Here is a 13052-nt window from a genome sequence, read left to right as displayed (position 1 = left end):
CCATGGTTGCTTGGGCTGGTTGATGGCTGGGGATATTGACTTGCCAAGTGGCATAAGGGCATTTTGGAGGGGTGGTGATTATGGCAGTGGTTACTTGAATATATGCATTTGTCAAACCTTACCAAACTATACACTTAAAATAAGTGCCTTTTATATGTAGGTTATATATTGATAAAGCTGATTTTTAAAAAGAAAATCTATATATATATACATATATATATGCATATATATTTATGCAGTATACACTTAAAGGTCCAGAAAGATATATTCAAAAGTATAGGACAGTAATATTTCAAAGTGATATTAAAAATATTTAATGATGGGAAGCACAAGCATTGACCAATCAGAAGAAATGGTAGGTGTGAACCATTGATACAGCCAACCCACGTGAATGAGATGAGTGTTAGCCCAGAAAAACAATAGTTATCAATGAGTGGTAGGATTATAGAAGTCCTTTTTCTTCCTTTTGCTTATCTACATTTGTTAATATTCTGTAACAATCACATACTTTAAAATAAGAACAAAATCTATTTTTAATTATAAAGAAGAAAAATGGTACCCTGTTGATAATCACATTTTATATTGTTATAAAATTCTAATGAATCTAAAAACCCTAATGGAACTTTTAAATAATAGATATGAGAAATGGTATACTAAAACAGCATTGAATTAGAAGGTAAAAATGGATAATGCTGTAAAAATATTTTCTGTCTACTACAAAGAAAATAGTGAGGCATATTTTTAAATTATTTTACCATTTTAATATTTTAAAATGCTCTCCCTTTGCTCCTGTCCCAACAAGATGTCCATATAATTGATTATGTTTTAAAAGAGAGATCATTTCCTCAAATTGTCTAGGCTCTGAAATGCCATACTGCTCAAAATGCATTATACAGTATGTTCCTATGGGTGTCTTGGTCTAGGTCAAACTTCAGAATCTATCTGAGCAAGTCAGGAAATCAAATGATAATTATCAGCCCTGGATAAATTTTGATAGCAAAATTATATCCCATGACAAGCAGAGTTGTTGCTATCTCTTCCTAGCAAGACTACTACCGTCTGTATGGCTCATCACAGCAACAAACCTTTGCCCTGAGCAATTCTTCAGAGGTAAGCACAATAAAAACCTAGCTATAAGAATAGTCGCTGAAAAGCTATGATCAGCAAATAATGACCAGGGAGTCCCCTTCATCATGTCTCTCTCTATTAACAGAGAAACTGCACCAGCTCCCCATCAGCCCAGCCGGGAGTCAATGGATGGTTTCAGGAGTCAACGGATGGTTTAGCAACAGGACTGTTTTCTGAAACTCTGAAAACCCCAGGGTAAAATTATGCTACTGTACAGTCTCCTAATGTTGCTTTACAATGCAGCTCAAATTTGTGATTTTAAAAGCACCTCAGCCCACTGTGAGTTCACAGTTATCTTTAATGATTTGCAAATCTCAGTGTTTTTTAACAGCTCATTTTTGTGCTGCGGCTACTGTAGTAACACCTGCGCCTAAATAGTTATTGCTTATAATACCCTGGGCTGTCAGGACGTGCAGTAAATGAGAGGCAGTACAGTATCTTTCACCTTTTCTAGCCTAATTCACTCCTCCATCTGAACACAAGCATACTGAGTCTGATGGAGCTGCTATGTCAGCTCCCAAGGCCCTCTTCCCCCTCGGCTCATGGGACGTCTGTCATCAGCAGCTGCTGATCACCCTGCTCTGTTACATGGAGAGACACAGGAAGGAGACGGCAGCCAGAAACCACCAGGGTCTTTCCCTCCTGTGAACAGAGGAAGGCTGAAAGCTCTGACTTTGAAGATGGAGGATCAACTTGTTCCCAGATGGCAACTATAAAAAAAAAAATACAGAAGTTTTCATGAGGCATGCAATGTGGCATTTCTACAAGATATTCTATTTATATCACATTACTAAATCCAGCTTCATTTTAGTGTCATTCACCCTTTAAATGAGGATTAGAGTCACCTTTACAGTTAACAAGTATTATGTAACAACTTTTCCTCTCTAATTCTAAAATATTTGTTATCTCTTACGTAATAGTAATAATGGCACATGTTTACTGAACAATACTATGTGCCTGACATTGTCCTAAGCTTACATGCATTAACTCATTCAATCCTCAAAACAACCTGTTGTTATGATGAGCCAGGATTTGAACCCAGAATCTGTCTCCAGAGTCTTTGCCATACTGGGATAGATCAAAGATCAGACTCCGTTCCCCTATAGAAGTGAACCTCTTATGAAGCCACCCAAGGACTCAGAATAAAGTGGGCTATGACTATGCTTCGAAATGTCTCAGGATAGATGGGAAAATCTCCAGGGTTGTATATGTGTCATAACTGCTTTACCTTACCTGCAAAAGTCTTTTGTCTAACCAAAGTATGGTTGGCTCTGAGGGAAGATATCATCAGAGATTTTCAAAAACAGAAATGGCCCCATTGTGATTTTTTTAGGTTTAAAATGCTCTTGGTAAATTCTCTAGGGTACAGTCCCATCCTCTATATCCCTGTATGGTGCCCAAAGAGCTGATGATCACCCTCTTCAAAACATTATCAGCTACACTGGAGGTTGCTTTCCATCTGTAAGTGTTCTCTCACTGGGCCCATTTGGGAGAAGCAGAGGATGACACTGCCCAACTCATTTCCCCCTGAGCCCTTAACCACTTTCACCTCCAAGAGTCAGCACCTGTGGTCTCTGTCTGAGGGCTGCCACCAAGCTGCCAAAGCCTGCTTTGCCTACAAGCAGAGAACCAGAGGGGTCCCTCCAGAGCAGTCTTTGGCCAATGACAGACAGCATAGGAGATATATCCCAGCCCCTCACTCCTCCTGGAGACAACTCTGAGATGTGATTACATTGTCTCCACAGCTCTCCTCCAAGATGGAGCCAAAGTCTCCCATCATGGAACTGGACATAATATTGCATCCTTCTCAGCCTCCTTCCCTTCCCTGTCTTACTTCACCATCCTCTTACTGGTTTTCCTCGGATCACTTCATAATAAATCACTTTCATTGACACCAATGTCTTTGTTTTGCTTCTGGAGAACCTCATTTAAGAGTGGAGACTGGCATGTAGTGAACTGAAGGTGACGCAGGACATCCAGAAGGTCCCTCTGAAGACCCACCTCCGTGTGTGGTCTAAACAAACATCTCAGGTCATTAACACTCCTGCTCTGCACAAGGGAAATCTTGGTCCCTTGGCACAAAGGGAATGTTATGATCCATTAACACTGTGATTGTCATCCCTGAGCTACTCCTCAAAAATTTTTTAAAAATACAGAGGTCAAGTTATTGTGAGAGAGATGGTCAGAGTGTCCTCACACAATATAACTGAATGAAACCTCTTAATGAGAAAACTCTGAATGGATGCCCCAATAACTGTGGCTTCAACAACAAAAAATCACAATGGATTCAATGGCTCAAAATGCTGGCAGCCTGGGAACCAAACAGATGCCTATGCTAAATAACTGTGTTCTCAAGTCTAGGAGGAGGACAGAGGCCTAGAAAGGATAGGAGACCAGCCCAAGTCTCTCATTTCATGGTCTCGGTTCCTGTGAATAAAATGCTCTTGTTAAACATTTCTCACAGTAGCTTTAAACTTTAATTACATACTCTACCAAAACAAGTATCAAAATCTCTACAAAGATTCTTTTTTATTTTTTATAATGAAGTATTTATTAGTGTGTCTCTTTGGAATAGATTTTCCCATTCCAGGCCTGAAAAGAAATTCCATATAGAAATCATTCTCAAAACACTTTTTAAATTCTTAAGAGTTTGTCCTTCTTTCTCATCTCATGCAATGACTTGTTAATGAGGAATAATTAAAATAGATTATTGTTAATAAGGTGAGAGGGGACACATTGCATTTCAAAAATACTTTTAAATACAAAACCTTCAAGTACACCAATGTCTGTAATAAAGAAATTAAGGTCTAGTACATTTCAATCAATGGGGTAGCAACAAAAGATTTACTTCATGCAATAGGTCAGCCTAACTGAACAGAGAGAATTATGATCTGTTAATATCAACGTGGACCAGACAAAACACCATCCCTCTTATATGTATGTGACTATGATAGTTCTGCATTTCTTTCCATCCTGGATTCTCAGCACTCAGTTCTATGATCCAAGGACTTTGAGATTCCCCCAAAATGTCCCAGAGCAGATTTCATGAGTTGTTCAACTGGAAACAGCCAGCAGCTTCAGGTTAGAACGTCATTTTGGTTGACCTGAGAGGAAATCCGCCCCCAGTAAAACCAGGGCCATTTGGTTTGACCATTAAGAAGGTGTTATCCATGGGTGCTGTGTCCTTGTTTCTGTAAGAGAGGAGGTGAAAGTTAGCTTCCTTAACATCCTTTTTGTCTAAGTTTGACATTTGATAATCCTAGGGTGTGTTAGCCACTGAAAACTACTTTGATTACAGCTTCTAGTTTTAGACAAGGTAGTTGTTTAAATCTAATTAGGTGTTCACTGAAAAAAAACATAAAATTAGGGCAAGACAATTAAATGCAAAATATGCTCTCCTAATGTTTATTTAAATATGAACAGAAGACCTCATTATAACCCAAGCACTATGTATTTGGTGACTTCTGACTTGGAAGCATCTTCCTGTTTTATAAAACATTTGTTTAGCTCCAAAGATCAGTCAGAAGAATCTTTTTCTTGGCTCAATTATAATGACTAATTCATCATTTATCAACTTTTATATTGCAAAGTTCTGGTAGAAACTTATAAATATTTACTACACAGAAGGTATCTTCATCAAACTTGGACATTTATAAAACACAAATTTTCCTGTAACCCTAGACAAGCAACCATTATTACTAGAAATAGTTGAAGATACAAGAAAAGCTGGGGAAGATAAATAGTATTTTTGGCAATGGATGAGGGAATTCTGCCCTAAAATCAACAATGTAACTTCTATATAGATGTCCTTTAAATACACACACACACAAACACACACACACACACACACACACACACTCATATTCATGTTTCCTGCAGAAGTAACCTAGATCTACACAAGTTATCATATAGTTGGGGTCTTAAAGAAAACACCTTTGGAAACCCTGTTAAACAATAAAAATTAAGCAAACTGCTAAGACCAAAACCAATTAGATTGGACAATCATGAATGACTCACCCTAGGGGAACAAACTGTCTTTTGGAAAAGAATCTGGTACTGCAGACTGTAGATCAGCCTGGGGATGTGGAGTAGGGTAGACAGGGGAAGTGGCAGGTGCAGTTTGGGATCACAGTGTGAGCAGAGGGGTGTTTAAGAAAAACAAAAGAAGGTAAAAGGTACAAAATGATAAGAGTTGCTATTTTGTTAAGGGCATATGTGGAGAGAACATCCACAGAGATTATTCTAAATTATTCCATTGGGAGAGAACCTGTAGAGGATTGGTAACCAACCCATCTGTCTCTCAGCAGAATTGATTTCATTATTGTGAAAAACCATTCTCCATAAATAGGACAAAAGCTTTAGCCTTGAGTGGATCCAGCAAAACAAATTCTTTCCTGTACTTTGGCAACTCGTCTGGCTCTTGACTGGTGTTAGAGGCGGCAGCACTCCCCCTCCCCCTGCCCTCTCTCACCTTAAATAACCTGAATTTTCTTTTCCTGAAGGAGCTTACACTTAATGCTTCTGGCTTGGTCTAAGCTGACTAATGGGAATACTGTCTCCTTTATATTATCTTTTTAATGTATTTATAGACCATTATAATGACTCCCTCAGCCTTCTTCTTTCCAGTCTATACCATCTCAGCACTTTTGTTCTTGCCTCTTCATATTTTTTTCTTCAGCATCTTTTTTGCTATTCTCCTATGAACTAATCTCTGTCTACCAGTTTATGGATCCCCACGTAGATGGAACCACCAATGGAACCCTAACTAGGTCAGAGTGGCTACTAGTAATAAGCGTGTAAGGACAAGAAGAGGACAGGTAAAGGCAAAGATTCTAGAGCTTTCTAGAACTTTCTAGGACTGCCCAATTGAACTTTCTGTTATACCCAGCCACTAGCCACATGTGGCTGTTAAAGCACTTGAAATGTGACTAGTGAGACTGAGGAACTGATTTCACAGTAATTTGTTTAAATCTCACTGGCCACAAGTGGCACACTGCTGAGCAGCACAGTGCTAGTGGATGGACCCATCAAGAAGGGCTGAGCCAATATCTGGACAGCTCATGCTCTCTGTGCCCATCAAACTTTGGGGCAGGAGAGGGAGCAAGATTAGCAGTCAGTAATGTCAAAGAAGACTAGGCCAAACCCCAGGGTCAAGGCAAGAAAATTAATCAGCTCTAGAAAGATAATAAACAGCCAAGCTAGCTGTTTATAACAGTGTAAACTAGACCATCAGTCTCCAAATGGAGTGTACGAACTTTAAAAAATGAATGAGATGATCCATTGTGGGTAGTAAGAAGATATTATTCTATTAATTTTATTAATTGATTATTTTCTTTCATTTCTATTCTATTAATTTATTATTTCTTACTATTTTATGTATCTATTAATAAATCTATTAACACTTTTATCTTTAAAATTTAAAAATTATGCCTAAGAGTTACAAACTGGCAATGGTATCTGCATATAATTTATATATTAAAATACATTGCAGGTAAATCTAAAACTATTCTGAAATTTTAAAATTATTTAAAAGATATATGCATATGCATGAGGGGATCTGCAAGTTCAAAAATGTTTTACTGGCAGGGCACAGTGGCTCATGCCTGTAATCCCAGCACTTTGGGAGGCCAAGGCCAGCAGATCACTTGGGGCCAGGAATTCGAGACCAGCCTGGCCAACATGACAAAACACTGTCTCTACTAAAAATACAAAAAAAAAAAAAAATTAGCTGGGCATGTTGGTGCATGCTTGTCATCCCAGCTATTTGGGAGGCTGAGACATGAGAATGGCTTGAACCCCGGAGACAGAGTGAGCCAAGATGGTGCCACTGCACTCCAGCCTGGGTGACACAGTAAGACTCTGTCTCAAAAAAAGAGTTTTACTGATAAGGGTGCACAATCAAAGAGCTTGAAGACCATTGAGTTAGACACCTGCTTCATGTGGAAATTAACCATGTTGACATTTTATGAGCACAACCTTGATATCCTAAAAGAAAAATACAGTGTTTCCACTCCAGCATTCATTTAATTTACATTGTTAATAATAGTGGTTCTGAAGCTTCACTGTGCATGAAAATCACCTGAGAAGCTTATTAAATTGCAGGTTTCCAGAGCCTGCTGAATCCAAGTATCTGGAAATATGGCCTGGGAACCTGTATGTTTAATAAATCTCACTAGTGATTCCGAACCAGACAGATAGCTGGTAGACCTACACATTAAGATGGACTTATCTAAATTATAGCAGTATTTTACTCTACCATGGAACTGGCATCTAAATGTGGAACGGGGGAGTATTCTGATTTACAAGAAGGGCAGACTTTTACTGGCAAATGAATTTGCATCCAGTTACCTTATATAACTTTGCTACTAACAAATCATAGGCAAATGCACTCAAGCCATATTTCACCATGTCCCTGAAATGTCCATGTGGATAAGTACCAAGCATGAATTTCAGCCCATAACGTGAGTCACTACAAGATTAACTGGATGATTTTGGCAATGTCACGCAGCCAAACCAAGTTTCAAAACTAGTTCGTTTCAAACCTGATTCATTTGGGCCCCGATTTTCACCCTGGGATCAGGCACATAATACTAACAATGTGAAGAGAACTTTTGTTTTTCAACATGGGAGCATCCTGAAACCCAAAATGTTAACCTCACCTCTTCATTATCATCTCCTAGAAGAATAGGTCACATCAACCCTCCACAGCAGATGCTGAAGTCAGTCACTAGACATAGAAGATGGTTCAGAGATAATAACTATCTAAAAACCTAGGCAGGCAGGACACCATGGCTCACCCTGTAATCTCAACATTTTGGGAGGCTGAGGCAGGAGGACTGTTTGAGGCCAGGAGTTCAAGACCAGCCTGGGCAACATACCAAGACCCTGTTGCTATAAAAAAAATCAAAAATAAATAAATAAATAAATAAATAAAACATAGGTGAACTGCTGGTAGTTATAGTGGTACAGGGGCATCATTAGAAAGAACAGCTTTACTAAGCCCTGGTCCCTTAGCAAAAGCACATGTGGTTTTAAATGTGAATATGCTGTACAAGGCTGATTTTGAACCTCATTTGCAAACATAGTTACGACATTATTATCTCCAAACCATAGACTAGTGTGGGGAGAAAAGTCATATTACATTTCCTCTGCTCCATGGTAGATCCACCAATGAGCAGATATTAATGGATCCCTGTTAGAATCCCAAGGAGGGGACTCAGTATCAGATGAGACACTGATCTTGCTCTGATACAAACTTAGTTAGTGACCTGTAGCATGTCATTTGTTTACCCTGTGATTTAGTTTACCCCAGTGAAACTTGCAACTCTGTGACTGTTCACCAAATATTTTCTTATGTGCAGATAATAGGCACAACAAAATTAGGACGTTTGACTAATTCTTACTTTTGAAGTTGTTCTTTACGTTTCTGAGCGAGGTATTTCTTCTTTAAATTCTGGAGCTCATTGGTAAGTTTCTCTACCTCATATTTATATTCTTTGCTCTGTACTTCATACATATTCAATTCTGAAGACAAAACCTAACATGGCAAATAAAGCAGCATTAACAAAAGATACAATATCCTTTTCTGAGAAATCTTTTAATCTGCTACCATTTACCGCAGTGGAGCTAGAGGTGCAAAACAATGCCCAAGGTTCACAATTAATCTGCATGCTTCCACCAGCTCAGGGTCCACATCTGAGTAGAAACCTGGCTGAGGGCTGAAGATGCATCATCAGGTTGCAACTTTAAATAAAATATCATTCCCCTACTTAAAACGAGAACTATTGGACAACATTCGAACAGGCTCACAGATGAATGGTCTAATGTGCTTCAAGGAATATCATGAATAGAGACAGAAAAACTCCCAGACACACAGTCTAAAATTGCTTTTAAAGTCTTAAAAAAAAAAAAGAAAGTATTCAAGAAAAACATCACCCGAGCGTGTGATTCATCTGAGGATTATGAAAAAAATTATTCTGAAGTCATCCTGCCATCACTGCTAACTAAGCATTCAATTTATGTGTTTTCCAGGGTTGTGATGCTGCTGAATGCCTATCCCCTCTTTACTGTGTTCTTCGGGACTCTTCAAAGCCTGACTATCTGCTTCCTTCCATTGCTGTGTTCGGTAGCTGCTGCTGGTCTTGGGCTGGACAAGAAGAGTGGGAATTCACTCATCTGCATAGGACATAGCGCATGCCAAAGCTGGGGTGTGCTGCCCACCAAAACCAAAAAGAGAAAAGGAAGGGTATTGTTCTAACAGGCATGCAATAGGTTGGATTTATTTTTCCTCTTGCTTGCTGTTTTAAATATTTGCATAAAAGGGAGATCTTAGACTTCTTAGTGTTCATCTGCTTCTGAGCTCTTTCTTCTTCACTGCTGTGAAAATGATCTTGATTAGGTTATCATGGGCTAAAGAACGTAATTTTCATGCTGGGAAAAAAAAAAAAAAAAAACCTGTCTCAATAGTTAAACTCTTAGAAACAAAGACCCTCCTTCTAAACAATGAATGTGGAATTTCCTATAAGAGTAGGTAAGTATCAAGGACAAACTGGCAGACATGCTCAGTACCACCCACCTCTAAACCTCTTCATGAGGGGTCACATTTCATTTGAGCAAAAAATCTGGATTTCCTGAGATAAAGGGTTAAATTCACAAAAGGCTCCTGTGAGACTTTGAAGGCAACCCGGAGCTCTGTGTGAATAAGACAGCTCTGTGCTTTTCTAATCTATATCTACCTCTGAGAAAACAAGAAAATAATGTGTTTTTTCACAATATTCAATTGTTTAAAGGAACAAAATAATCAAAAGATTATGTCCTATGCAAAACTCAAATTATGTCTCAAGATACTCACGTGAAATGAACACTCAGAGTGACAAATTGAAAATTAATGCTCTAATTAGACTTGTTTCATTTTCCCTTTTAAAATAAAAGGATGCAGTTTTACAGTGTCTATTTTTGAAGGGGTTAGGGCTATACTAGTAGGGTGGCATATATTTTACCCCAGGCAGAAAGTCAACGATTATTACCCTCATTGGGCAGGAAGTGCCAGAATTCAACTGGCACATGCTTCATCCTGTGGCTGTGTGTGTAAAACTTCCCCGATATGCCAAGAATATCTAAGTACTTGCTTAGAAGGTGAAGCTCAAAATATAGTGTGAACATGCACAACTTTTGAGAAAACTTTAAAAAGGCACGTATAAAAGTAAAACACTCCATATCTCTGCAACTGAGGGTCTTATATGACTTAGAAGGGAATCACACTATCAAAAAATCTTGCCTGATTTTATTTTCCTTTCATGGTTACATATTTGACAGCTGGTCAGGAAGCAAGGCCCTCAGGGCTGGGCAGTGGCTGGACTTCTTCTGTGTATGTTTATTTCAGATGGGATGGAATACCAGGGACCCACCGTGGCACGGCGGTCTGCTTCAGTTGGTCAATGGTGTTAAAATATTTCCTTTGCTCCTCCCTGCCCTTCAAGTACTCTAATAAATCATCTCAAGATCATTCATCCAAACCCTGTCCGCACATCTCCATTTTGTTGTCATCATCTTTTCCTCCCTTGCTTACCTGCCTCTTTCTGGAAATGGAGAATGGTGCTGTCTAATAGTCCAGGAAGAGAAGGATGGCTCTGAGGTCTGCTGGCTCATCCTAGACTAGAGCTCTAAGGGAGCTGACCTCAGAGGATCGTGGCATTGAGAGACTGGCTCATTGTGTGGAGTCAGTGGACTTGTCCAGGTGTGCTCCCCAGAGTGTGGCTGCCCTGGAACCAGGAAGGAACAGGGGCTACCACTTACTTTCAGCTGCTGCTTCTTGTCATGCAGCGTGCGTCGGTACAGCTTCAGCTGTTCCGCAGCCTCAGGTCCAGGCTGGCGGGCCAAGACGTGCTTTAGTTCCATGTAGAGTTTCTCCTTTTCCTAGTGGAGAGCAGAACCAGGAGCAGAGATAAACAGCCCCGTCAAAACAGGGAAAATGCCTTTCACTGCATGGCCAGCACAATTTGGGAGTGGCTCAAGCTACTTCACAGCTCCACAGTGATCACATTCACTCACAGATTCATTCAGTCATGCATTGAAACAATCCTTATGAAGGGCTGGGAATGTGCCCAACATTTGGATACAAGTAATAAGACAATGAGTAAGAGAAAGTTCCTCTCTACCTGAACATAAGATCACAAGGACTGGGAGACAAGGGCAGGATACAAGATCTTGCCAAGAAAAGGAGGGAGTGACTGACTCTGGTTGGAGGAGTTGGTTGCAGGAAGAAGTAAAAAAGAGAGTTTTTCAAGAAATATAATAGCCTGGTGCAGTAGCTCGTGCCTGTGATTCCAGCACATTGGGAGGCCGAGGCAGGAGGGTCGCTTGAGGCCAGGAGTTCAAGATGAACATGGGCAACATAGTGAGACCCCGGTTCTATTTAAGAAAAAAAAAAGAAAGAGAGAGAGAGAGGAAAAAAAGAAAAATACAAAAATTAGCCAGACATTTTGGTGCATGCCTGTAGTCCCAGCTACTTAGGAGGCTGAGGTGAGAAGATCATTTGAGCCCAGGAGATCGAGGGAGCAATGAGCTGTGCACCACTGCACTCCAGGCCCCATCTGAAAAAAATAAGAAAAGAAATATGATGGCATGGGAAGAAAAGAAATCTGAAAATGTCTTGAGGGAAGAGGTAAATATCCAAGGAAACTTGGGTATGCATATTTGTAGACCTAAAAGAAAGGATTTTCTAGAAACCCTAAGCAAATGATAATTCTGTAACTTTATTTAAACAATAAACAATATGAAATCCCCATTTGAATCCTAGAGTTTAATTGCTTGTAAAGTGTTTTCCGACCCTTGAACTAAAGAAATTACATATAAGCAAAGATTTATTTCTAAAGCATCTCAATTCTAGATTTCCAAATCACTAAACTGCAATAATTTGAATAAACATTGATAAAGTCTAGTGTGTCTACTCATCAGTCTCTGTACACATTTATTTCCTTAAGATAATTGTGGTAAGTACAAGCCCTGTCATTAAATGAAACATTCAGTCAAATGGATATTAATTTTTACCTACAGCTAAGTATTCTTAGTATTGTTATCAAATAATCTGCTTTTAGCAGAAAATATAAAACTCATAAAAAATCAGGTGAAAGAAAAATCATTAACTAGTCATTGTTACCATTTGTTTTGGTTTTTCCTTTTCCCTGGCCAAATTATTGAAACTCCATTACAAAAACATAGCTCTACTTATAGAAGAGTGTATGCAACTTAAAAAGTATTTGGATGGAATAAGCTCTGGGAAAAACACATATGAAAAAAATACTCACCATTTAAGAAATAATTCCAGAAATGACAAGGAAATCCAAAAGCCCGTGCCAAAGAAGAGAACTTGAACAAATCAAATTACAAAGTGATGATCTTCCCTTGCTGTACAACACCTCCTGTCACACCTTACAATATAATCTTCACAGTAAATGGATGTAGCAAGCAAGGAGAAAGATATCAGGAGGTGAGTTTATTTTCTAGAGACACTTAACACCTGCTCTGTTGGGAAAATAACACTTCTGACAAGGCTTCAAGATTCAATTTGGAGAGGGTAATAAATATGTGGAGAAGTCCATGAAACAGTTTTGTCCATTTCTTTCAGCTCACCTTTCTTTATACCAGAGTACAGATAGACTTGCAAAGGAAAGAACCTCACAATGACAGAGAGAAAGCAATCTGGTTTGGAATATAATAATGTCTTAAACTGAAAGACCATCTTACTCCAAGCATCTTGAAATGTTTCACAGGTGTAATTCTCTTCAATTACTCTTGGTAGGTTGAGAGGAGAAAGACACAGAGAAGAAAGTTTGAAAGAAACAAAATATTGTCACCTCACCACATAGGTGAGGATCTCAGCATCAGCAGGAATTAATGGTGCCTCCACAGTCCGTTGGCAAGTC

At 39.1% G+C, this 13052-nt stretch overlaps 1 protein-coding gene across 8 annotated transcripts in view; it reads right to left on the bottom strand.

The window, feature by feature from the left end:
• Positions 1-3527: 3527 nt before the first annotated feature.
• The window catches only part of CFAP58 (cilia and flagella associated protein 58), a 151243-nt gene continuing 141718 nt past the window's right edge, over positions 3528-13052 (bottom strand). For 3 of the 8 annotated variants that reach the window (XM_034931435.3, XM_008950888.5, XM_003825557.4), the window contains exons 16-18: positions 10924-11043; positions 8532-8665; positions 3572-4319 (exon numbers count right to left, since the gene is read on the bottom strand). In XM_034931435.3, the coding sequence (XP_034787326.1) occupies positions 4211-4319; positions 8532-8665; positions 10924-11043 (363 nt within the window). In that variant the 3' untranslated portion in view covers positions 3572-4210. The other 5 variants (XM_034931436.3, XM_055093364.2, XM_063607883.1 and 2 more) reach the window with 3 other exon arrangements.

Source organism: Pan paniscus, chromosome 8, assembly GCF_029289425.2.
Source record: "Pan paniscus chromosome 8, NHGRI_mPanPan1-v2.0_pri, whole genome shotgun sequence".
NCBI classification, from domain to species: domain Eukaryota; kingdom Metazoa; phylum Chordata; class Mammalia; order Primates; family Hominidae; genus Pan; species Pan paniscus.
This window is presented reverse-complemented; position numbering and strand designations above follow the sequence as displayed.